Here is a 25,758-nt window from a genome sequence, read left to right as displayed (position 1 = left end):
AGAGGAGAGACTCAAGGGGAAGAGGAGTGAAAATGGGGGCAGTCAGGTCATAATATTCAGGAAAGAGAAGATGGTGCAAGAGATCCAGGTGGTAGCAGTGAATGTGGTGCTCAATATTCAGGTTCTGGATCTACCTCAAAGGTAGGCAATGTATACTAATTATGACAGGGGAGACTGGGTGGCTCAGGAGGTTAAGTATCTGACTTCGGCTCAGGTCATGATCTCACGGCTTGTGAGTTCCAGCCTCGCGTCGGGCTCTGTGCTGACAGCTCGGAGCCTGGAGCCTGCTTCGGATTCTGTGTCTCCCTCGCTCTCTGCCCCTCCCTCCCCTACCCCTCTCTCTCACTGTCTCTCTCTCTCCCTCAAAAACAAATAAACATTAAAACATTTTTTTGAAATAAATAAATAATGACATACCTCTATACACTGAATTGAACTCAGGCTCATCTATTCCTCAACTACTACTTTTTTTTTTTCTCTCTCGCTTTTTTTTTTTTAATCTTTGTTTATTTTTGAGAGAGAGACAGAATGTGAGCAGGGAAGGAGCAGAGAGAGAGGGAGACACAAAATCCGAAGCAGGCTCCAGGCTCCGAGCTGTCAGCACAGAGCCCGATGTGGGGCTCGAACCCTCAAACCATGAGATCATGACCTGAGCTGAAGTCGGATGCTCAACCGACTAAGCCACCCAGGCGCCCCCTTTTTTTTTTCTCTTAACCACAATTTCCTCCCTTACTAACTTATTTATATTGAGCTTTATAAGCTGCCTCAAATTCCACTTATGAAAATTTACTTGAAGAATTTATGTTTCCTCTATTCTTAAACAGACTAAATTCTATGGACTCAGGGTATTTTTCCTGTAGGTTAAACTATTCCTAAGAAATGGGACAAAATTAACAGTTTTACCTAGCTTTGGGTATAAATAACAGTTATAGGTGGTTCTTCGTATTTTTATAAACTAGCAACCTAGAAATGGATGTAGGGTTTGAGAGAACCTATTTTGATTTGATACTTCTACAAATATTTGAAGATTATAAAAGTTAAATGAGCATATTAACTCTTAAAATCTTTTGGCATCTTATCTCTTGAAGGTCTTCATTATTTGGCAAAGTACTTTGTTCTATAATTCTTTCCCAAATTGGACTTGGAATAGTTGGACATCCCTTTTCTCCTTACTCCCACTATTGAACTTTTCTCCTCTAAAGAATTTACAGGCCAATCAGCAGAAAACCAACCGGTTAACAGACTAGAAAACTTCCCAAATTGATTTAATGAATGGTAGAATTTGAAAGCACAATGAAGATAATGATCATGCCTGTACTACCTTTCTGACTTTCCCTCTCTCTTTTATATTACATATTTTCAGTGTGAGCAGATTAGTCAATATCCCTATACTCTGTTTTCCTGAACTTACAGGATCTACACTACCTAATTTTTCATGATCTCTCCAGTTCAAGAAGGGAGAAGTAGCAGCAGAGTCAATTAATTAGCTGAACACAACTCTCGTTTCTTTCCTTAATGCTCCTCATTTAAATTTTATCTTAATGCATAATTACATGTATGTTTTTGTCTTGGTCATGTATTCATTCATCTCAATCGTGACACTGTTCACTCAAAATGAGAACTAAGCTTCTTTATTTCCTACAGCCTATTCATTCCACGGTGTGAATTCTCATAAAGTATTTCTTGATATTGGGGGTATTATGAGAAGACTTAATTTCACACGAACAATCCCAAACTAGGTCTCCTGCTATAAGAAAAGAAATAAATGGCTTATCCTTATGTGGTGAATTAATTTGTCCAGAGTAATGTAAGTACATAAGAAGTAACTTACTAAATGGTAACTCGCAGCCTAAAATAATAAAATCATATGAATGAATGATTTGAGTTTACTCATCAAAATAAAAGACACTAATCCTCACACTTGCCTGATGTATAAAGGTAAGAGGAGAATTAAACACAAATATCTATGGCTTCTGATTCCTAATTGTACATTTTGTTAGCTGACTCTCACTGAGTTTTATAAAATAGCATATTTAAGATAATCTTTAATCCCATGTAATTTGGAACATTATTTAATACATCTGATCCAAAATAAAGCCGTTAAAAACAAAACTTGTTGGCAGGGGAAAAAAAGCCTTAAAGTTGTCTCCAATCTCTGGGAACTGGACATTCTAAAAGACAACTGTATAAAGCACAGGTAGGCCACTGAGTAAACAAATAAACAGGCAATGAGCTCTTTATCCCATAAAATTGTAGCTCTGTGTCAAAACACCTAATAAAGTTCTAGAAACTAAAAAGTATCCAAGAATGTTTTCTAAAGGAAACAATGAGAGGAGTCAGGGGTAAAAATCTCTGCATAGCTGAGGTGGAGATCAAGGTGATTAATTTGGGCAACTATCCGAAGAAAAATAGTAGTGGAAAAATAAACCTAAGGCTTTTTGAGCATCAGAGTGATATGATTAAGCCTCAGAGCACAAACAGGCAGGGGGGCAAAGAAATATCCAAGACTTTAGGGAACTGTATTATAAAAGAAAAGTGGAATTATAAAAGATGTGATTTTAATGAGTAATGATATGCATGAGCAGTACTTGAAGTTGCAAATCACAAATCTGGGGATAGAATAGGATTTTAATAACTGATTAAAACTTTTAAGTTCTTGTTATTCCGATTCAACCTATTTTCCTGCTCTTCTGAATAATATAAATTCCTAAAAAGTTCTTTGAAATCCAGTTAAACAGTTCCAACTTGTGAGGATAAGGTTTTTTGGCAACAAAAATAAATGGTATCAAACTTTTCCCAAAGACTTACTCATCATCACTGGTCTCTGGTTTAAAAATGTACTTTTTTTTCTTTAAAGTATTATAAGTAAGTCTTCTTCACAGTAATGAGCATAAATAGACCGTACTTATTCATAGATTATTCATTAATAATCAAGCCATGAATATTTATTGTTTATTCTGGGAATGCTGCCTACAAGGCATAATGACTATCAATTCGGCAGTCAAGTCAAGGGGGCCAACAGCAATCAGTAGGCAAAACTCCAATGTCTCCCACCCAGAAAAAGAATTCTCTCTTCTCTCCCTGGTATTTAAACTTTTTACTTTCTTAATGGGAACAAGGACTATGCTTAAAGGAATGCTATCAAGATTTATAGTTTTACTATCTGAAATACTACAGTAAAATATGGAAAACTTAAATGTATGTATGTACCTTCGTGATTATTTAAACAGCCCCACAGCAACTAACATGGCTGAATTGAAAATGGAAGAGAAATTGCTAGAGAGAGAGTAGATTGGAGATTTAGTCTTGCAGATCTTTATCCCTTATGAGTCTAAAATTAAAAAGTAGCATTACTAAACTTTCTTCTTACAACTTATGTCTCTGCTCATGCATCAGAATGAGCTACATAAAGGGAGTTTTAAAACAATGATTTAATATTACTGTTACATTTTACTCAGTATATCACGGTCATATGCAACATTTTCCCAAAGAAGCTGGGCTTCAGCTGTTCGCCATCAATGTTTTCTTTAATGTCTACACTCATTAGTTGTCATACTGTTATTTTATTAATTTTATTAATAAAAATATAGGATGTTTACATGTTTATCTTTATATCTTTATCATTTCTGTAGCCTGATGTAGGACTGTGTTCAACATCTCTTGTTGTGGCCAACAACACTCACTATAATTCCTTATACACAAAGGGTGAAAACAATAAATTCCCAGTAGTGGGAAACATTAAGGAAAGAGCTACAAGAGGAATGAAAATACCTGAAAGGTCCTAAGAATGTAAAATAATGCTTACTGACACATTTATTCTAAGAGTCAGTTAGCCTTGATTTCTGACCTTAGGGCCTGCTCTAAATACCCACAGTTATCATTAAGCTCAGTTCTTTTTGGTCCTATTAGCAGAGAGCACAATTTTCAAATGAAGCGTATGTATCTGGGCCAAGGGGAAGTAGAAAGGATTAAGCTGTGTTCCACTGGATTGCTGTCAAATATCTAGCAATTTTTAAAATGTGGATTCTACAAAAATTCACCAGAATCACACTGCCAAAAAAGAAATGCCCATTTTTCTACCATAGACATCTCCTCTTAAGAAAATTCACATAATGGAAACCATTTTGTATACATAGCATGTTATAAAACCGTTATACCCTCTGACCCACCACACCATAATGTTTTATCGAAGAACTCCTTTCCCTGGCTCTATTTTTGGAGGAAAAGAAAGGAACTCGGTGCATCCATGGTTTCAACATGTGCCATAAGCCATCACTGCTTGTGTTTATTTTTTACTTTGATGCATAAACTATCAATATTAGCACTTTGAACACATTGTGACATTAGTTATCTCATCTGAATCTTATGCTATCAAATATTTATTTTTGGAACTGCATCTTTATTTTTATAGTCTAGTCAAGGGAAAACAAGGCTCAATATACAAATTTCTAATTCATAAACCTCTGTTTAAGAATGTATCCACTGAGGATGCGTGAAGGGAGAGCTGTTGTTCATTTTTAAATTCTAAAAACGGGACAGAAAATTATTCATTAATCAAAAATCACAGGTAATTTCCCCAAAGTTTCTACTCCTTCATTATTTAACTTAATGAAATGATGGGATTAGAGTGTAACATACAATGAGAATAACTCTCAGCAAGGTTAAGAGAAAAACACCTGTTTGTATCATAAGAAAAATTAATATGGCATTACTAAATGAATATGCACTTGTGCAAGCTTTCAAATGTTTAACAGGTGACATTTAATAGTAAGGAAATGAAATGCTTCAATAGAAAGGAGCAGAAACACCTGGGCAGGTCTGCAAGTGTGGTCGCCTACTTAGCATGCAATTGCATTTTCAACATAATTAGTTTAAATGAGCTTCTAAATTTGGGTGATGTATTGCACATGTAATTAAGATTTAATTAAAAATGTTCTATAATAAATTGTTTTCCATTTCTGACAAATCACATTAGAGAGGTGGATTCTGATTTGGAAATAGTTTTTAAAATGTGTTAATCATCTATGCCGAAAATATGAGAAAGAAAAAAAAGGGGGGGAGGGGCTCTGTTCAAAGTTACTTAGGATTTAAAACATATGAGGTAAAGGGAAGACTTTCCTTTTATCTCATTATAAAGTTTCGCTGAAGGGGATGAAGAAACTTACTCACGTTTATAAGCAGAACACGACGATACACAGAATAGATCTCCTTTTTATTTCGTATATACGTATGGTATATGGTAGATACTTTCGAACTTTGGTTACGGAAAAGACCACGTAGTAACGACCGCAACAAGGCTTGGCACTAACCTGCTGAATCCTGCAACAGAGATGAAGCCCCTGTTCCCAGTCCAAGACAAATTGAGCCACTGAACAAGGGTGCAGCGAGCCTGCAGAAATTCCAGAGAGGTGTCATTTAGTTTTGCCCAGTACGGCTGCAGATTGAGGTGGATGTACTGTAGAGGATCACAGCAGTGCTGGTTCAGTAGTTTGCAAGTCTGTGCTAGTCTACACAGGTCTGGCAGTGTAAGATGGTTCAGAATCAGTTGAATGAGCTACATCAAACAGAGAAACCAAGACCATCAGGACGGAGAAACAGTATCACGTAAGTACATCACATGGTCTAATAAAGAACAATCGTATCAAATTTGATGACAGTGTCTTCACATACTAGATAAACCAAGATTCATCCGAATTATCCAAATTAGAAGAAAGCATTCATGCATAAGACTATATTACATTTCAAAATTGTTTACAAGGTACTTTAAGTTCAGATTGACTACTCATTTTTTTCCAGTATAAACAATTTGGTAATCAATTTTTCATGGACTCAACATTTACTGAACATCTACAGCCCAGCAAGCATGGTTACGGAAGAGAGCTCTGACTTCCAGAGTTTTGCAGGGCCCAGTGGGAACTGGTTAGTGCAATAAGATGTTTTAATAGCTTCGAAAAAGAGGAGCATAGGCTGCTATGGAAGATAAGGCCTAACCTCGAAGGAAGAGTGTATTTGCACAAGGAAGGCTCAGCTTTAAAGGGCGAGAGGCAAACGAGGTGAGAGACTAGTTAGTGGTAGGGTCTGGGTTACTAAGAACTTTAATTTATTCTGAAAGCAAGAAGGAGTCTTGAAGGGATATACACTGCAGAGTGACAGGGTCAGATTTGTGTTTGGAAAGCCCATTGCAGAGAGTACTACTGGAGGCACGGAGGTAGGGAGGCAGGGAGGCAGGGAGGCAGAGAAACCGGTCAAGGAGCGATTACAGAATTCCCAGAGGAAAGAGAAACCACGGGCCTGCTAGCAGTGATGATGGAGTAGCACACAGATACAAAAAGTATTAAAGGGGAGAAATCCAAGGGATTTTTACCTCTAATTAAAATCGTTTTCCTCGAACTAGTTCAAGATTTGTTTTTTCTTGACGGTGCACAATTTGGGGTTTCTAAACTAATACTATTGAATAGCCTATTCTGAACCAAGAAACACAAAGAAAAAAAAGACCAAATATTTGCTAAATGGTAAAATCTTTAGATGAGAGAGAATATTGAGTTTCTTGCTTAACGCAGTATGTTTATCTAGCTACATTTTTGTTTTGCAAATATGCCCCTTAACCCAAATGCTGTTCTTCTATTTATTTGACTACGTAAACCCAATACTAGTTTCAGGTCATAATTTCACTGTTTTAGGCCAAAAGATTACAACATAGTGACAACATGATATTTAAAATAAGCATAAAGAGTGCATAAAGTATGAACACTGCTAACTAACATAAATATTGTGCTCCGTGAGGCTTGGAGGGTTTTTACTATTTATTTTTAAGACTGAATTAGACTTTAAAAATATTAAGAGTATGTGTTATAAAAAAAAACAACAGGGAAATATAAGGAAATTAAAAATTAGTCTAAAATCTCATCACCCCGATAACAGGTAAACTGCTGACATGTAAAATATTATACAAACAAAAAGAAAATTCGGGTAAAACATTAGAAAAACCAAACACTGAAGAAGGGTAGTATATGAGAAGTTTCTCCCTATCTATCCTCAAATCTAACAAACCCTCTCCCCATTGGTAAGCACTGTTCATTTTTCTGATCTCTTCCAGACAAATATGCATGAATATGTATAAAATCCTATGTATGAATATGTATAAAATATGTATGAAATCCTATTTTGGATTTGCACTAAAAGCTATACCTTGCTTTTTTCATTTAATAATTTATCTTGTAGGCATCTTTTTATCTGCACATAGAAATCCACCCCATTCCTTTTTAAAGATGTGGCATACTATTCAACTAATTTCTCACTTACGGAGTTCCTGGGTTTTTCCCCATCGCAAATGATACTGCAATATCATTGTGTGTGTGCATATTTGGCAAAATTTGCAAATATACCTCAGGGTATTTGCCCTTCAGAGCATCAATTTACTACAAACAGTGTAAAAAAGTACCCATTCACGGATGTCCTAGACAGTACTGGTATCAATGCTTTAAATCTTGCCATTCTGAAAGCAAAAAAGGAAGAAACAAGAACAAAATAGTGTGACACTGTTGTTTTTTATTGCTGTTCTTTTTTTGTTTTTACTACAGAAATGTAACCCTTTGCCAAGGGAGTTGCCAAAGTTTCTTTCTTCTGATCTGTTTCTGGATTCTATTGTTCCATTTATTTATTCATTATTTCTCTCTTATCAATAGCCCTGTGAGTCAAATGAGTTTTGTTCTAATTTTTTAAAAGTTTATCTGTGGGAGTGCATTGGATTGTTTGGTTGCAAATGAGACTCTATCTTCTTCTTTGTTGACCCACAAATATCAGTCCTATAGCTTCATAATATGCTCTGTTATCTGGTGGGACTAGTGCCCCCCTCTAGCACTCTTCTTTTCCAGAACTTTCCTGAGTATTTTCATGTTTTTTCAGGTGAACTTTTCAATTAAAGAACAAAAATTCTGTTTGTATTTTCATTGGGACTTCATTGAATACATGAAGGAAAACTGACATCTTTACTTCATTGTATCTTCTTATTCAAGGGCATGGGATGATTTATCATTTAATGATCTTTTATGTTCCTTGAGTTTCTAAAGCTACTGACTTTTGTCTATTAACTTTGTAACCTGCCAACTTTACTTATTGTTCTTAATAGTTTTTAGTCTAGTCTCTGAAGTATTCTAGTACAGAATCCTATCATCTAAAAAATGATGATGATTTTAAAGCCTCCTTTCCAAAAATTATGCCTTTTCTTTCTCACATCTTCCAGCATTGGCTAGTACTTCCAGAACAATGTTAAGTAACATTGTTGTCTTGTTCCTGGCTTTAATTTAAATGTGAGCCACAAATGTGATACACATATATAATTTCAAATTTTTAGTAAATATTTTTTTTAAGTCAAAAGACTATAGTTAATAATACTCTATTGTATACTTGAAGGTTGCTGAGAGTAGATCTTAAGCATTTTCAACACAAACAAAAAACGAGAAATAACGATGTGAGGTGATATATGTGTTACTTATCTCGATCTTGGTAATCGTTCTACAATGTATATGTATATGAAATCATAATGTTGTACACTTTACATATATACAATTATATTAGCCAATTATTCCTTAATGAAGTTAAGAATAAAGGCAAAGGAACAGGTAATATTAAATATATTTAATAACATTAAAAACGATCATTTCAACATGTAAATCAATATAAAATTACTGAGATATTTTATTCTTTTTTTTTGTATGAAGTCTTTGAAATCTTGTATTTTACATTTTCAGCACATCTCAATTCAGACCAGCCATATTTCAAGTGCTCAACAGTACATGTGGCTAGTGGCTACCATATTGGATAATGCATTTCTAGTGTTCGATAATTAAGTATGTTAGCTTTTGGTAGTAGACAATTACTATCATATAGCTTAGCAAGGTATTTATTTTTTTAACAGAGATGGATTAAAAATTTGGATATCTGTCCAGCTGTCATTTGTCAACCAATTTTGTATATCCACTAAGATGATATAGGATTTTTCTCCTTTGGCCTAGTACTATGGTATTATTATATAATTCTCTGATACCAAAACACTCTCGAATTCCAGGAATACATGCTGAATGATTTTATTGTATTATCTTTCAAAATAAGTCTATTTATTTTATTTGTTTGCTGAAGTACAATTGGTCTGTGGTATTTTTAGGTACTATATGTTATACTGGCTTCATTAAAAAGTTGAAAACTTTTCTTTTTCTTTATGCCATGAAATAATTTAAATAATATAGGATTTATCTGTTTCTTAAATGTTTGAAAGAACCTATGAGCCACCTGGACTTGGCAATAGTAGGACCTTAAATATTTGTAGAATGAATTAAAAATCCATTGGTTTAACTATAATATTAAAAGTTATTTCAAGAGAATTTGTAAAGGCAGTTAGTGCAAAAAGGCATTAAAAATTAAGTATATCTCTGTATCAGAGGATCAATAATTTACTTTTTCCAGATGATTTGTAATTTAAATAATACCCAGCAATTTCTGGCATTGTTCCAAACAAAAGTCACCAATATGAAAATATGTAGATTTTGTGTGAAAACATTCTATGGTAACTTAATATTACATTTTAAGCAAATATCCAAATAGAAAAAGAATAATGAAAAGTCACTGAGACCATGACACTGACATGTGAAAATGCACTTTGGGATTTTGATTAAATGAGAGATAACTGGTTTCAGGCCTACAGGAGAATACCCATTAATCATTATTTGTCTAGTGTCTATAAAAACATGTTTTCATACAGGGGTATCCCAGCATGAAGTAGCATTTGCTACCATAGTGAGTGCAGGATGTGATGTTGGCAAGGGCTCAATTGTGCCCTTATTTTCAACTGTGGAAACACTCACTTGATATATTTAAATGTTGGGGTTTTTTTCACTTTAAATAATTTAGATTATCTTAAAAATAATTTGGGTAATTTTTTTTTTTTAATTTCTCCTTTTAGTCACCGTGAGATCATTCAGTGTTCTGCAGCATTAACTCTCTATGCAATGTACTCTGCTTTCATCATGGCTGGTTAATGTTCTCAGGACTACAGATTCTGTCCCTCACCTTCTCCCACGTGCCCTTGTTGTATTGACCAAACCCCTTGCCTGTATTGGAAGCTTTCCCTCTCTACTGCCTCCTTCCCTTCAGCCTAGAAACATGCTGAAACCTCTCCCAAACTGCATCACAAACAGAAAACTTCCTAATCTGCTGCTTCCTCCACCATTTGTCTTTTCTCCTTTTAGAAGGCAAGTTAGAACAGATAATACCTCTAATTCATACTCTCCTTCATTTTGATATGCCTTTTTTGAGTGCCATACAAAGGGGTGGAGTGTTAGTCAAGATGACAATATTATTCATTATTGGCGGACAGTCTTATCCATGTTACAGCCCCCAGAGTATAGTAACAGAAGTATTTTTCTGCTTACACTCAAACAGTTTTTGTCTCTGCTTCTTTCTCCCTCCTTTATGCCTTAGCCAATATATGGCAAGGTTTTCTCATCCCTCACCTATGTTCATGGCTCCACTGAACCGATAACAGTAAAGGATTATCAAAGATGTCCCAATAACCAAAACCTGTGGGCACTTGTAACTTAGCTCTCTGCAGCCATGTGGCTGACTAGGTCCTTTTTGTGTTTTCTAGGCCTCCTCTTGCTTTGCTTTTAAGACTCTCTCATTGTTATCCCAAGCGCCTTTTCTGACAGGTCTTCTCTATGAGACTCTTAGATGTTAGTATTCCCAGAATTCTGCCCTTGGCCCTTGATTCCCACTCTACAGAGTGTCACCAGTTAATTTTATCTACCATGATGCCCCTCTCCTCTTTCAAGTGGACTCACTCAAATGTAAACTCAGACCTCCCTCCTGCATTTCAAACTGAAACACTAACTGCCTACTGTCCTCAACCAGACAGCGGAGATGCTTTGATGAATCACAGGCACCTCAAAGTCACTATATCCTTCCCACCTTCACCCACTGTTTTATGATTAATGGCATGTCCATCCACTTAGTCATTTCAACCAGAAACCTAAAAGGGTCTCTGATGTTCTGCTTCATCTGTAGATAAACGTTTACTACTTTCAATTCCTACCTCCTGATCTCCGGAATATTTCTCCTACTCATCTCCCTTCCAAATCTTCCAATATCCAGGCTTCATCATTTTTGGCCAAAATTACAGCAGTAGTTTCCTAACTGGTGTCCCTGCTTCCCCACCCTGACCTCCTCTTGCCCTATTCTTCATTTACCAACACAGGTATCTAAGATAGAAATCTCATTTTGTTATTCTCATTTTTAAAATAAATAAAATAAAACCTTCAATGTTTCCCTAATGACCACAGAAAAGGTTCACTCTCGGGGCGCCTGGGTGGCGCAGTCGGTTAAGCGTCCGACTTCAGCCAGGTCACGATCTCGTGGTCTGTGAGTTCGAGCCCCGCGTCGGGCTCTGGGCTGATGGCTCAGAGCCTGGAGCCTGTTTCCGATTCTGTGTCTCCCTCTCTCTCTGCCCCTCCCCCGTTCATGCTCTGTCTCTCTCTGTCCCAAAAATAAATAAACGTTGAAAAAAAAAAAAAAAAGAAAAGGTTCACTCTCTTGTTTATACCATGACACATATGAAAGACGAAATTTACACGAAGGCCAAACACCTGGGCAATTATTCTAATTGTGGGCCAAGAAGTGTGCAAAAATGCCTACATATTGTGGATGATTCCTGGAATGTTAGCTATTCCACACCATTCTCTCCCATTCAGAAAAGCATTATGAATACAAGACAACACAAGAAAGTGAGTGTGAAACTATTACAGGTATAATCTTGGATCTGCTCTAATTTTTCATCAAAAGTAAACTGATGCAGCAGTGATGCAGGCCGCATACTGCCAATGCTAGACTGTCCCAATCACTGTCATCTACACGAATGGTGTCCTGGGGAGTCAGGCACCGAGGCAGTCCTAAGCCTCCATCCAATTTCATCCTCTGCAGCCATCTTGTTCCCAAATGGGTTACAAAGTTATACTTCCTCTCCCCTCTGTACATTCTCTTCCCTCTGCTGGAAGTTCCCCTCAGGTGTTCATCTGAATGCTACGTGTCATCATTTTATCAGGTCTGGATAAAACTCAAACAAACACTGTTCAAATGTATTGGCCAAATTTAAGTTTCTGTTTTGTCGTTTTAGGAAAGGGGTGAGAATCAAATAAGTGCTTTTGTTTCTTCCTGATGAACTGTTCCCACTGCTGTGAGGACAGCTGCTCCTTGAAGCCCTGGGCAACAACACTGTCAGCACCCTACCCTCCTCTCTTTCCCCAGCTCAACTCTTCCTTCACCTTTCCCCAGTCCTCCCATTAAGGGCCAGAGCGTCTTGTCCGATCCGTGAAGCTTTCTTTCTGTAACACAAGACTTGACCTAGACGGCCTGGGTGGGGTCCTGTTCGTGGCTTACTGACTCAATTACCTTGGATCCTTCGCTTCATCTTTATGTGGCAACTCTAGCTACTTCGCAGGACACGACAGCATTTTAACCGCAGAATGGTGCACAGGCATTGTAGTAACCATTAGGCTTTAAAGAGACTATCTTGCTGTTCTATGCAAGTTAAGCTACTTGTGTTACTACAGTGAAAGCTGAAATACCCACCAATTTGGAAGGCGGCCAGTTTAAATTGGCTAAAATTTGCGTTATAAACACAATAAACACAAAAAACACCATTTTTCTTAAAAAGTTTTGGTTACATTATTTTTAGTCACACACAGCAGTTTGTTAGCAGGGGATAGAAATGCCTGGCAGGATCCCCCACCACCAGGGGGTGTGCTTCTGGCATATGATGCCTCGGGGCCAGGGACGCTAAACATACTGCAGAAAGGTGCCTGCAAAGACACACTGAAAATAAGACTTTAAGTAAAGGCACTCTGCACCTGCCTAGACCAAAAATTTCAGCTAGCCAGAAGGATATAAAAGAGAATTGGTATAGAAGCATAAAGGAGACTTGGAGAAACTGTGGACTATCAAAGAGAATAGGCATCCTTCTCATGGTCTTATTAATACTCTAATGCAAAACAAAAGCAGTAAAATTACTTAACACAATTTTGTCCAGCTTTTTCAAAGTCAAAATACAGGTGACCCTTGAACTACAGCAAGGGTTAAGAGTGTCAACCTCCCCTCCACCAGTCGAAAATCCATATATACTTCTGACTTCCCCAAAAGTCAACTACTAATAGCCTACTGTTGACTTGAAGCCTTACAGATAACATAAACAGTCAAGCAACACATTCTGTATGTTAAACATGGTATGTACTATATTCTTAAAGTGACGTAAGCTAGAGAAAAGAAATTGTTAAGAAAATCCTGAGAAAAACACATGTATCATACTATACTATAAAAAAATCTATATCTAAGTGTACCCACATAGTCCAAACCTGTGTTGTTCACAGGTTGACTGTATATGATACATGAGATTATGTACACCATACCCATGTTTCTATTTCTCCGATATCTAGCAAAATAAACATTAATACCTAAACATTTAAAAATTGTAGTGTTATGTCCAATATTGCTACTGATTATCTTTGGCTTACCTCATAAGGCAGTTTATCAAAATATCCATTATTTGGCCCTTCCCTGAGGGCAGTACTGCTAAACTTTTTGTTAAGACTGTCCATTCCACAACCATCCTTTTCTTCATAGTCATCATCTTCTAGATCATTCATGTCAATAAGTGAAGTCTTGAGAGAAAGCACTGGCTTGTCCTTCGTACCATGTAACACGACTGCATCTAATTCGGTGTAATAATCCAGAAGAGAACTATTTACTTCCAGCCGTATAAGGTTTGTGGGAAAATTTATCTGCTTAATACAAGGTTTAAATTGGCGAGCCTGGGAAGCATTCACCTTCGTCGGTCTCTCTGACCAAAGAATCTCCCATCTGCCAAAGAAAGAAACTTACCTATAATACACTTTAGAATGAGATTTACTGTTACCTTAAGGTTATGGCCCCACGCCCAAAACGTTATAGTGTGACACACAAAGGTATGAAATAAGGTGAACAGAATCAAACACAAGTGTTGTTTCCCGGATGTAAACAAATTTATAAACTAAATGTCATAGACCTTGAAATATTTGTACTACTTGAATTATTTTCCTAACGTCCTAGAAAATACTTTTTTGCAAATTCCATACCAGTCAGTCAGAAACTGGAAGAGCTAGCGCTACATGAAGAACACCACTCAGTTTTAAAGGAAAAGGAAACCTGAAGTCAGAATGAGGCACACAGGAGGAATTAAGCTCTGTTGTGTACATGTCCTAAAACCAACAGTGGAAACCAAAATGATCATCTTGTCACCCCAAGCTCTCCTTTTCCAGCTTCTTCATTTCTGTTACTGGCGTCACACAAACTCAACACTTCCATTATCTTTGATTTTCTCTTATCGAGTCATTAAGTTTTGTCAAATTTTTCATGAAATCATCCTTTTTCTATGCTCTTCTTCTAAATTCTCATTGTTCTCCTCTTTTAGTCATCTGAGTGTGGTCTCTGTCTGGCAAGTACCTAACACATAACAGATAAATAATATCTTCTCTACTCCTCCAAAACGAACTCTACTTTCCAGCCAGATTAATCATTACCTTCCAGATAATAAACTTATTTCTGCTTTTGTGTCTTTGCTCATGTTGTCTCCCCACGAAGAAATGCCCAGTTTGCAATTATCTGCCCATCTCTTCTTCAAGGCCCAACTCAGATTCCATCTCTTCATAGAAGTCTCCTAATAAAACTAATCTCCCAAATTATGTAAAGATTCTTCATAACCTAGGATCATCAGATATGTAATATTCTTCCACATGTGTCACAAGTAACCATTTCTCTAATACTCTTTCCAAATACATCAGAAAACAATTAGAAACACAGATAAAAAAAATACTTCAATAAAAATCTTTCCATTTCTAATTATTGACTTTAGCTACAGAATTTTTTTTTAATAAATTTTTTTTTTTTTTGAGACATAGAGAGACAGAGCATGAACGGGGGAGGGTCAGAGACAGAGAGGGAGACACAGAATCTGAAATAGGCTCCAGGCTCTGAGCTGTCAGCACAGAGCCCGACGTGGGGCTTGAACTCACGGACCACGAGATCATGACCTGAGCCAAAGTCGGACACTCAACCGACTGAGCCACCCAGGCGCCCCTACAGAATTTTTTTAATACAGATTTTATGTCAAGACTAAGAATATTTTTAAATCTGAATACATACTACAAACTGCTTTCAAAGAAGCTTATGCTAATAGTATACAAGAATGACTACTGAAAGTATTATTTATTTTTTTTCTCTCTTTTTTTTTTAAATGTTTTATTTATTTTTGAGACAGGGAGAGACAGAGCATGAACAGGGGAGGGTCAGAGAGAGGGAGACACAGAATCCAAAACAGGCTCCAGGCTCTGAGCTGTCAGCACAGAGCCCGATGCGGGGCTCGAACTCACAGACCGCGAGATCATGACCCGAGCTGAAGTTGGCCGCGTAACCGACTGAGCCACCCAGGCGCCCAGTATTATTTATTTTTAAAAACAATCTCTAATTTCATGGTAAGCCATATCTCCACATGACAATTTATAATTCCCTGATTACTAACAATAGTTAAAATATTTTCATAAACTTATTAATCATATGAGGGTTTTTTTCCTCTAATATATTGCCAGTTCATTTCCTTGGCCCAGTGACCTATTAAGATTTAAGTAAAAACTGATTACGGTAAGACATTTAGGAAACTGAAATAGACAAAAAAGTGTGAGTCATCAACATGTAGGTACCCGCATGGTCTTTAAGCCAAGATGGCAGCAAGAAGGGCATACGGGGAATGGAGAAAGGAAGCATGATCATATCTACCTGTGGGAATAAAAGCACACAGCAGAAGCTCACAGGGATCATAGTAAACGGATCACTACCCACTATAGTAGGAACTTTCGCACTTACTAGAAGCTTTATAATCACCTCATAGTTGCTACTTTTGCTGGTTCTTTCCTGAAAATTAGAAATAAAACTCATCAAACACAAAGAGCCTGTGAGTCCCGTATCTGGAGACAACATGAGAGTTAAGAGTGGAGAGACAGGTCCCACTCTATGACCCACCTTGACAAACTGGGGAAGAGTTCTATTCTAAGGAGTAGAGCAGGTTGTGGCGGGTATAAGAAGGAAAGGAAAGCAGGCAGGCTGGGCATCTTCCTCTTCCTGTGACATGGCAGTCAAGCACACTTGGAATGCCAGCCTAGACCTGGGCACCCCTACAGATTAATCGCAAAACTCATGAGGGTTCCTAACAGTTCTGATTTGAACAATCTCACATAAACTTATGCATTTACATAAATGCATGTAAAGGAACTGACGTATGAATCATTTAAAACCATGCTGGTAGGAAAACGCATTCCTAATTTTGAACAGTATATTTCCACGAATCAGGAGGTAAACGGTTTTATTCATTCTTTTGTTGCTATGGCAAAATGACATCAGATGATGTTAGAGAAATGTCTCATGTCTAGGAAAGAAGGACCAGTCAGGACCCTTTGAAATAACTGCCTGTACTGGTTCACAACACATGTGATCTTAAACCCAGTCTGTTTTATTATTTAGCTTCAATGAGGAGTTTTTATGAAGCTTAACAGGAAACACTGAAAATGTGACATAGAAATCATCTGTGCCAGATCCTTTGCAATAAATAAATACAGCTAATACATGCTCTTCATGTGCAGTTTGAACTGCGCTATGATGTAAATTACATTATAAATGTACAAATATAAGCTTAAAGAAAAGCATTGACTAGAGCAGCAATATTCTATGTTAATAAGGTATTAATCTACTAAAGTCTTCCTTACCTACTCTGCAGAATGCACAAGGCTAGATGATGCTTCAAATTGACTTCCTTAACTTTTGTGGTATATCAGGATTAATGCTATTTTAGCATCACTTTCGCTTTTCTATATAGCATGAATATTATATATTTACCTATACATATAACTTAAGTTGTAAAGGTGACAGTATACTTAAAGGAGAACATCATCATCATCTTATCAGTGTTTAGAAATATTTAAAAATATGTCTAAATATAAAAACTTTCAAGTATCTAAATTGGTTATTTATATTTCACTTTTGTCTTGATAACCTAAAAAGTAACAAAAAATTATGAAAAGAAAAATTATTTTATAGGTTTGTGGCCAACTGAATTAACATTAACTGTGAGATCAATCAAATTGATCCTGAGGTGTGTGCATTAAAGTGAATTTTTATTTAAAATTTCTTAATAGAACTAGAATGCATTATTTCAAAGTTAGCAAGAGAAAGGTATCTATTTTATCCAACAAGAAAATATGCCAGTATTATTTTATTCTGGAAAACTAAAACCAGAATCTTAAAACCTAGTCCATGAAAACAAGCAAATACAAACAAATGTACATGTGCACACGTGTGGGTGTACGCACACACGCGCACGCGCGCGCACACACACACACACACACACACACACACTCTATTCTGTGAGATAGCCCCAACTCCTTTAATCCTCTAGACTTAGGACAGCATTAACAAGATTAAACCGCTTTAAATTGTGCTCCATAGTCCACACATTTAAGTGTTTACTATATATGCTCACACACTGTATATATCTACCAGACAAGTCTGACCAACTCTAAATGCCCTATGTAAGTATTTTAAATCTGGACTATCGCGTATGCAGGATTCAGCTCTGAATCCCATTCTGGCTGCACTTTAGAACACTTAATTCTGGGATGGTAACCAATAACATTCACTTCACCAGCCCACTTATTTCCCTTTCTGTTGATGGTACTGAACGCCTACTCTGTGTCCAGTTCTTAGAAACAAAGAAACAAACGACTCCTTCTATGCTGTTGATCTCGTTTCCCCATTGAGAAAGGCTCTCCAAGGCTCCCAGGAAGTAACAGGTAAACCAAAAGAGAGAGAGAGATGTTCACCAATGGAAACCAGAGAAAGCAAGTTTTCCAACATATTTAGGTTGGAAGTCAAGCACACAGATGCAAAAAGCTTTCCTATAACCAAAATTTCTCCTGGTTAGTAAGCATATGTAGTAGTCAGCACAAAGTCCGTTCTCTTGGCAACACTGCTCCATTTCACCAGCTGAAAGTAAATGGATAGAAGAGGAAAACCAACAAGAATAAAAGAAAAGGATTCCGATAGTATACCTACTCATTCCCTGCCTCCCAGCCTATCTCTAATTGGAACTAACTAGCATCTGCTTTAAGAACCAACCACTTTAGGGCCTGGCGACTTCCATGCCAAAATCATGCTTCTTGGCCTACAAAATCAGGACTAGACTATGACCAATTTGGGAAACCGTTACTTAAGCAACTTCCTTTGGCAGCAAATTCTCTATGTGACAGCCACTTTCTTTTCCTCTCCTTTCTTAACTTCAGTATTATATAATTAAATGCTTTCTTTTAACGCTCAAAAAAAAAAAAATCCACACCACTAAATTTTATCCCCAAAATAACTTTATTCCAGTCAGCTTCTTTAACAGGACCTCAATTTGTCCTTTTCTTTCTCCCCTTTTTCTGTCTCTCTCTTCCAATGTGTAACCTTGTACTAGCCTTTTTCTGACTCTTACACAAGCATCCAGTAAGATCTTATCCCCAGGACCAGGACACCGTGTAGTACCTATTTTCTTTTCTCTTAATAGGGCAGTAGGCAAGAAGTCAGAAGACTCTGAGATCTTACAGAACTACCTGTAACTTATCTACTTCATTCACTGAACAAAGAAATCAACCAGACGAAATGGGGAAAGACCGCTTTTGAATTTTGAATGTTCCGGGACTACAAGTCCATTTCCTGCAAACAAATTCCTGAACGACTCCAACACACTCCCTTGTTTGCTAACTCTTAAGACAGGCATAAAACCATGTACTCAATTAAAATATTAGGTAGTAGAGTCCAGTGGTTCCCAAATAACAGCGCATGATGGAGATTTCCATGAATAAATGTGAAAAATAAGGAATGTATTGGTAAAAAGTTAGACAGGGAAGGAGTCAAACCATAAGAGACTCTTAAAAACTGAGAATAAACTGAGGGTTGATGGGGGGTGAGAGGGAGGGGAAAGTGGGTGGTGAGCATTAAGGGCACCTGTTGGGATGAGCACTGGGTGTTGTATGGAAACCAATTTGACAATAAATTTCATATTTAAAAAATATGCACAAATATACATGTAAAATGCCAACCATTCTTTAAGATTCTGATCATGCTAATTTCTCAGTATAAACTGAGGTTTCTTTTATGACATGATGGTGATGACAAATGATGTATTCCATTTGTTCGTGTTTTTAACGCATACTTACTTAGCAAAGTAAATAATGTGACAACCTGTATCAGTTTTTATGATCATTTTTATTGTGTTTACTAGTTTAAGACCGCCAGCTTTCTCTCCCTGTATTCCACTTAGACCTCCTGGTCAGTTCTGTGTGCCGACCTTCCACATCTCCCTGCTTTGCTCCTAAGGGCCTCCACCTGCATCCTTCTTCAAAGTACAGTCTCTCCATCCAGAGGGTAGCATGTGCCTAAGAGACTTCCATTCCCCTTCCCACTCCCCTGGCCACAGCCCAAGACAGGTGCGGGAGTATAAGAGCCCACCTCCCTAATAACTTTTCCTCCAGGCAGACTGGGACTTCACGTGAAAGCGCCTCCTTGCCTGACTTCTTCCTCTCCCTAGTTCTCCTGGCTTCTCCAGGAGCACTTCCAGAGCAACTCATTTGCATAACAGCAGTCTTGAAGGTCTGCTTCTGGAAAACTGGATCCAAGAGCCCTGCGATTCCCAAAGTGTGGAAACCACTAGGCTAGATCTTAAGAATGGCACTTACACGCTTGTGGCCCCTCACTAGCTTATTCTCTGCATTCTTGAACCTTTGTCAGAAAGTTCTTCAAACACCCAGATCTCATGTCATGATTTCGCCTTTGCATGTGTGGTTCTCTCTGTACCTCTCCCATCCAAACTAAAGCCTCACTCAACCTTCGGCTCTCGGTTAAGTTACTTCCTCAGGGAAGACTTCTCTGAGCCCCACAGCTTAGGTCTTCCCACCACCAACACACGCTCCCTGTGATCTTATGGCCTTCTTGCAGACTGACCTACAACAACTCAAAGAACAAGAGTCACGTTTGTCTGGTTCTTTATTTTGTTTGCAGCAGCGAACTGGCAGAGAAGGTGTTCAATGTTTCTGACTGTTTAAAGAAATTCACCAAAATGTTAACAGTTACTGAGTCTGGGGAGAATTGTGGAGGTCTTGTTTCCTATATATTTTCTTTCTTGATATTTTATAACAAGTTTTTTTAAACAATGAACCAACTATTGATTTCATAATCAGTAAAATTTTAAAGGTCCTTTTTTATTCTGCAATAATATATATTGGCTAAATTATTTTTCTCTTAAAATGTAAGGGTATTGTCTGTGGAATAGAGATAAAATTCAGTTAAACAAATTAGAGATATATCTATAAATAAAGTCGTCACTTTAATCTCAACCACGCACTCCAACTCTCAGCTAGGAATCCAAGAGCATGATTTACACTCAAAATCAGTTATGCAGACATTATGTTTTAGATTAAAGATACTGCATGTTTCATAGATCTCATTCCCAAATTTGTTTAGCTTTTTAGGAAAAAAGGGGATAACTTTGTAGGAAAAAGACAAAGAATGATAGAGTCCAATTAAACAATTCTCATGTAAGAAAGGATCCTTCCCAAAGGACTTCTCCCTCAGGGGGAAAACAAAAATCAAACCTGTATATTAAACGACGCTGGTTTTGTGTTTAAAAAAAAAAAATAGATTCATCAGTAGTATTATTCACAATGAATTTTCGAGTTCATTCTGAAAAGAACAACTAGAGATTATTCCAGCAGTTTCCAGCTCGAGCTGTATTTATTTCCTGACACTGGGGAGGTACTCCCTTAGAGTTGAGGGGGCAAGGGTCTTCAAGGAAGCAATGTGTCAGGTGGTAACTGATCCTTGTCCCCACTCCTCCTCCACTGGCAGCTAGAGTCTTACTGTTTAACAGGTGCCCACAAACTGCTCTGGAGTTAGAATACACTCAAAAGGGCAGGGCTTTTTGTCTATTTTCCTCATTGTTCACTGAGGTATCCCCGATACCCAAAACAATGCTTAGCACATGGTAGACACACACAAATGTTTAATGAACAAATTAATAAAGTGATATAAAGATCTTAAAACTGATAACAACAAGTAATAGAAAAATGAGCAAATAAGATGATCAGACGGTTCAAGGAGAAGGAAATTTAAGTGGCTTTTAAACATGAAAACATATTCAAGCTTGAAGATAATAAAAGTATTCCAACTTAAGGTTTATATAACATTTTCACCTACCAAACTAGCAAAAATATTAAAATTAACATACTCTGTAGGTGAGGCTTTGGCCAAACATGTATGCACATACACTGCTAATACAAATATAAATAAACAGAGTCTTTGAAGAGATTTTGGCACTATATATCAAAATTACAAATACACAGACCTTTGGCTCAGCAATTCTTTTGGGAACTTAACCCACAGACATACTTGCACACGTGAGGTGATTCATGACAAGGTTATTCATTGCATTAATTCTCAAAATAGCAAAAGCATGGAAAAATTAAGTTCCCATCAATAGGCGTTTGGTTAATAAGTTGGGATACATATACATTGTGCATTACTTGCAACTATAGAAAAGAATAAGGAACTTCTCTCTCTTCGTACTTATATGAAAAGACACAATATGTAGTATTAAATGAAACATGGTGTAGGACAATGTGAATAGTATGCTTATTTTTTGTGTATAAAGAAAGTAAAATATTTGTTTTTGCTTATATCCACATAAACTCTGGAAAAAGGTAAGTGGATAAAAGTGGTTTCTTTGAGGAGGGATGGGTCTTAGGCACATGGAGAACAGGATATATGCAAGACTGCATTATGTACTTTTTAGATTCTTGAACCATACGAATATATTACCTAGTCAAATAATTATATTTTTATTTTATTTTTTATTTTAAAAAATTTTTAATGTTTATTTTTGAGAGAGTAAGAGAGAGGGGAGAGAGAGAGATAGAGTGCAAGCTGAGGAAGAGAAGAGAGACAGAGGAAGACACCGAATCCGAACCAGGCTCCAGGCTCCCTGCTATCAGCGCAGAGCCTGATGCAGGGCTGGAACTCATGATCCATGAGATCATGACCTGAGCTGAAGTCGGGTGCTTAACAGACTGAGCCACCCAGGCGCCCCAAATAATTATATTTTTAGAACACAGGAGACTGAACTACAAAAGAGAGGCACTGGTATGCAAATTGATATAAATAGGCTTTTAGAAAGAATGCATGAATTTCTCAAAGCAACATGTTTTTAATGAATATGCTTGTTACAAAAACATCCCCCTAATATTAAAGCTAATCCCCCAAATACCCCACCTTAAGTATTACTCTATAGGCCTACTTTGAGTTACTCACTGTATGTAAAAGCAATCATATGATACTTTTCTTAAATATGTTACAGGTCATATATCCTACTAACTTCTCAGATTGGCCCACATCCCAATTAGTTCAAATCATGCTTTTTTTGTTTATAGTAAATTGACACACAAATCTCATGACATATGAATGCTATAGTGTAAGGTGTTATAGGTACAAAGAATTCATCACATCTTAAAATGTGTGATCTTTCTTCCCCTATTAGAAAACTAAGGAAAATTTTAAAAATCCAATTTGTTTAGGGGCTCCTGGGTGGCTCAGTCTGTTAAGCGTCAGATTTCGGCTCAGGTCATGATCTCGTGGTTCGTGAGTTTGAGCCCCGCATCGGGCTTTGTGCTGACAGCTCGGAGCCTGGAACCTGCTTCAGATTCTGTGTCTCCCTCTCTCTCTGGCCCTTCCCCTCTCAAGCTCTGTCTCTCTCTCTCTCAAAAATAAATAAACATTAAAAAAAAGTTTTTTAATCCAATTTGTCTAAATTAGTTGAGAATAAAAAAAGACCTCCAATATGAAAACATCCAAAACCTTCCAGCCATAAAATCTGGTCATTAAAAACTGAGACTTACCTTACTTCGGCCGGTGGAATTGGGGAATAGGGATTTGCAGAACAAGCCAGAATTCTAATGACTGCTCCAGGATGATAGGTTTCCAGAACATGAACGGCTGTAGGATACACCTGTTGTTCAAAAGTAAGTTCCACATAGTCTTGGCTTTGAAAATTAGGTGGCGTCCTCTTGAATGGCAAGGAAGCACTAGGACACTGCTCCCACCATGTTCCATAAGTTCGAAATACGGCTGTCTGAGTGAAGTCACCAGAACTTGGAAATACATTTGGTACACCTGCCAAATTCCACATGGTATAGGACATACTGTTCTCACTTCCATAATGGGAACTGAAATCCACTACTTCTTTGGCATACTGGACCACCTCTGCGTGGAGAGGGGAAGTCCGGCTGTTTGATTCTATAGTTCTATGGCTGTTCATCATTTCTCCTCTTGTGGCTGTCCTGGCTCGGCGCCGAAGGCATATATAATAAAACATAGTCAGAACGGTTAACATGGGAAAGACTGGTGACATCTAGGTGTGAATTATGAAGCTTCAAAAGGTCAGGTGTCCTCAGTAAGACGCATGAACTCTTTGAAGGATGTTCTAAAAAAAATGAATGGCTTGGTAAAGTAAAATAATTTAAATAAGCAGAAAAATGCATGGATAAGGTAATAATTAGGTTTTCCCCCCAATATAATTTCCCAGAATGAAACTGAAAAAGCAAACTCACTGTAAATGTGAAATCTCTGGCATAACTTATCAAATATATTTTTAAGAAACCTAAATATTGAAAATGTATATAATTCTATGCTATGTGGGAAGCAAAACTGATATTATAAGGCAATGGAAGGCATATATGATCCAAAAAACCATTTCATACAAAGTTCTATCTTTCAAAAAATACTAAAATCCTTGAACTTTTAGAATTAAAATTATTTAAAATATATGGTGAACCACTAAAACACTGCTGTGAATCTGAAAGAATCTTAAGGCATTTTTTAATTTTACATTTTAACAAATGATTCCCTATTGTTAATTATTACTTACCTCCAAACATGCTAAGTACAGATTTCACATTATGGGAATATAGTTTTCTGGAGCTGACAGTTAATCCAGACCAACTAAATTAACTGCCTTACACATCACAGATCACCAGACAGTGTTTAATTTATAACTCTTAGCAGTATTTGTTAGGGCAGTCCATGGCTGGCTGGCATCTGGTTAGCTGCCAGATACTCTTAGAAATCACTCACCCCAGAGAGAATGGTCACAGGATACACACAGGAAATGTAAAAGTTGGCATTCATCCATGTGCCTTGAAAATTGCATGCTGATTTCAGGTTCAAATGTTGAAATGTCACATTCTTTTACCTATAAGAGTTTCAGAAGATACTTTTATTTCCAATTTAGGAAGTTAAATAACCCAAAAAGATTATAGATCATCTTTTAGACAGATAAACATAAACAGCTATTTATTTGATATAGAACTTTCTAACTGAACACGTTACATGTTTCTGAATCTTGTGGACAATTCTGAATAATTTATTTAAAATTTCACGACAAGAGCACCTGGGTGGCTCAGTCGGTTAGGTGTCCGACTTCGGTTCAGGTCATGATCTTGTGGTTCATGGGTTTGAGCCCCAAGACAGGCTCTGTGCTGACAGTTCAGAGCCTGGAGCCTGCTTCGAATTCTTGGTTTCCCTCTCTCTAGTCTTCCCTGCTCATGCTCTGCCTCTCAAAAATAAATAAACATTAAAAAAAATTTTAATGAAAAAACAAAATTTCATGACAGAATGTAGTAAAAATATAATGACCCCTTTCTATATAAACGCTACAAACCTATAGCTTACAGGTCAAAGTATGTGGGCAGACATATGTTATGGGGACCAAACAGTACTTTTTATCTCATTGTTTATTTTTGTTTTTTAAAAATTCTGATTTTAATTGATATGCAATGTTACATTAGGCTCATATGTAAAACATAGTGATTCAGCATCTCTACACTATACTATATACACTTATACTGTGCTCACCCCAAGTGTAGCTACCATCTGTCACCATATAATGCTGTAACAATATCACTGACTATATTCCCTATGCTGTGCCTTTTATTCCCATCACTTATTCATACCATAACTGCAAGCCTGTATCTCCCACTCCCTTTCACCTATTTAGCCCATCCATCAACCCCCTTCCCTCTGACAACTTACAGTGTTCTCTGTATTTATAGGTCTGATTCTGTTTATTCATTTGTGTTTTTAGGTTCCACATATAAGTGAAGTCACATGGTATTTGTCTTTCTCTGTCTCACTTATTTCAATTAGTGTAATACCATCTAGGTCCATCCGTGTTGTCACATATGACAAGATCTCATCCTTTTTTATGGCCATATAATATTCCTGTGTGTGTGCATACACACACACACACACACACACACACACACACACACATCTTCTTTATCTATTCACCTATCAATGGACACTTAAGTTGCTTCCATATCTTGGCTATTATAAATAATGCTGCAAAGAACATAGAGGTGAATGTATCTTTTTGTGTTAGTGTTTCTGTTTTCATTAGGTAAATAGCCAGTAGTAGAATTATTGGATCATACAGTATTTCTATTTTTTATTTTATGAGGAAACTCCATACTGTTTTCCACCGCGGCTATACCAATTAGATTCCCACCAACAGTGCATGAGGGTTCCTTTTTCTCCTATCCTCACCAA

At 37.1% G+C, this 25,758-nt stretch overlaps 1 protein-coding gene across 3 annotated transcripts in view; it reads right to left on the bottom strand.

The window, feature by feature from the left end:
* Positions 1–25,758, bottom strand: part of FBXL4 (F-box and leucine rich repeat protein 4) — an 81,806-nt gene that overhangs the window by 40,771 nt on the left and 15,277 nt on the right. For all 3 annotated transcript variants that reach the window (XM_015077793.3, XM_015077794.3, XM_053222444.1), the window contains 4 exons: positions 24,286–24,403; positions 23,052–23,635; positions 13,557–13,902; positions 5,310–5,554 (listed from right to left, as the gene is read on the bottom strand). In XM_015077793.3, coding sequence (XP_014933279.1) covers positions 5,310–5,554; positions 13,557–13,902; positions 23,052–23,563 — 1,103 coding nt within the window. In that variant the 5' untranslated portion in view covers positions 23,564–23,635; positions 24,286–24,403. The remainder of the gene's footprint in view (positions 1–5,309; positions 5,555–13,556; positions 13,903–23,051; positions 23,636–24,285; positions 24,404–25,758) is intronic.

Source organism: Acinonyx jubatus, chromosome B2 (genome assembly GCF_027475565.1).
Source record: "Acinonyx jubatus isolate Ajub_Pintada_27869175 chromosome B2, VMU_Ajub_asm_v1.0, whole genome shotgun sequence".
Taxonomy (NCBI): Eukaryota; Metazoa; Chordata; class Mammalia; order Carnivora; family Felidae; genus Acinonyx; species Acinonyx jubatus.
The sequence above is the reverse complement of the archived record's forward strand: the minus strand, read 5'-3'. Positions and strand labels throughout refer to the sequence as shown.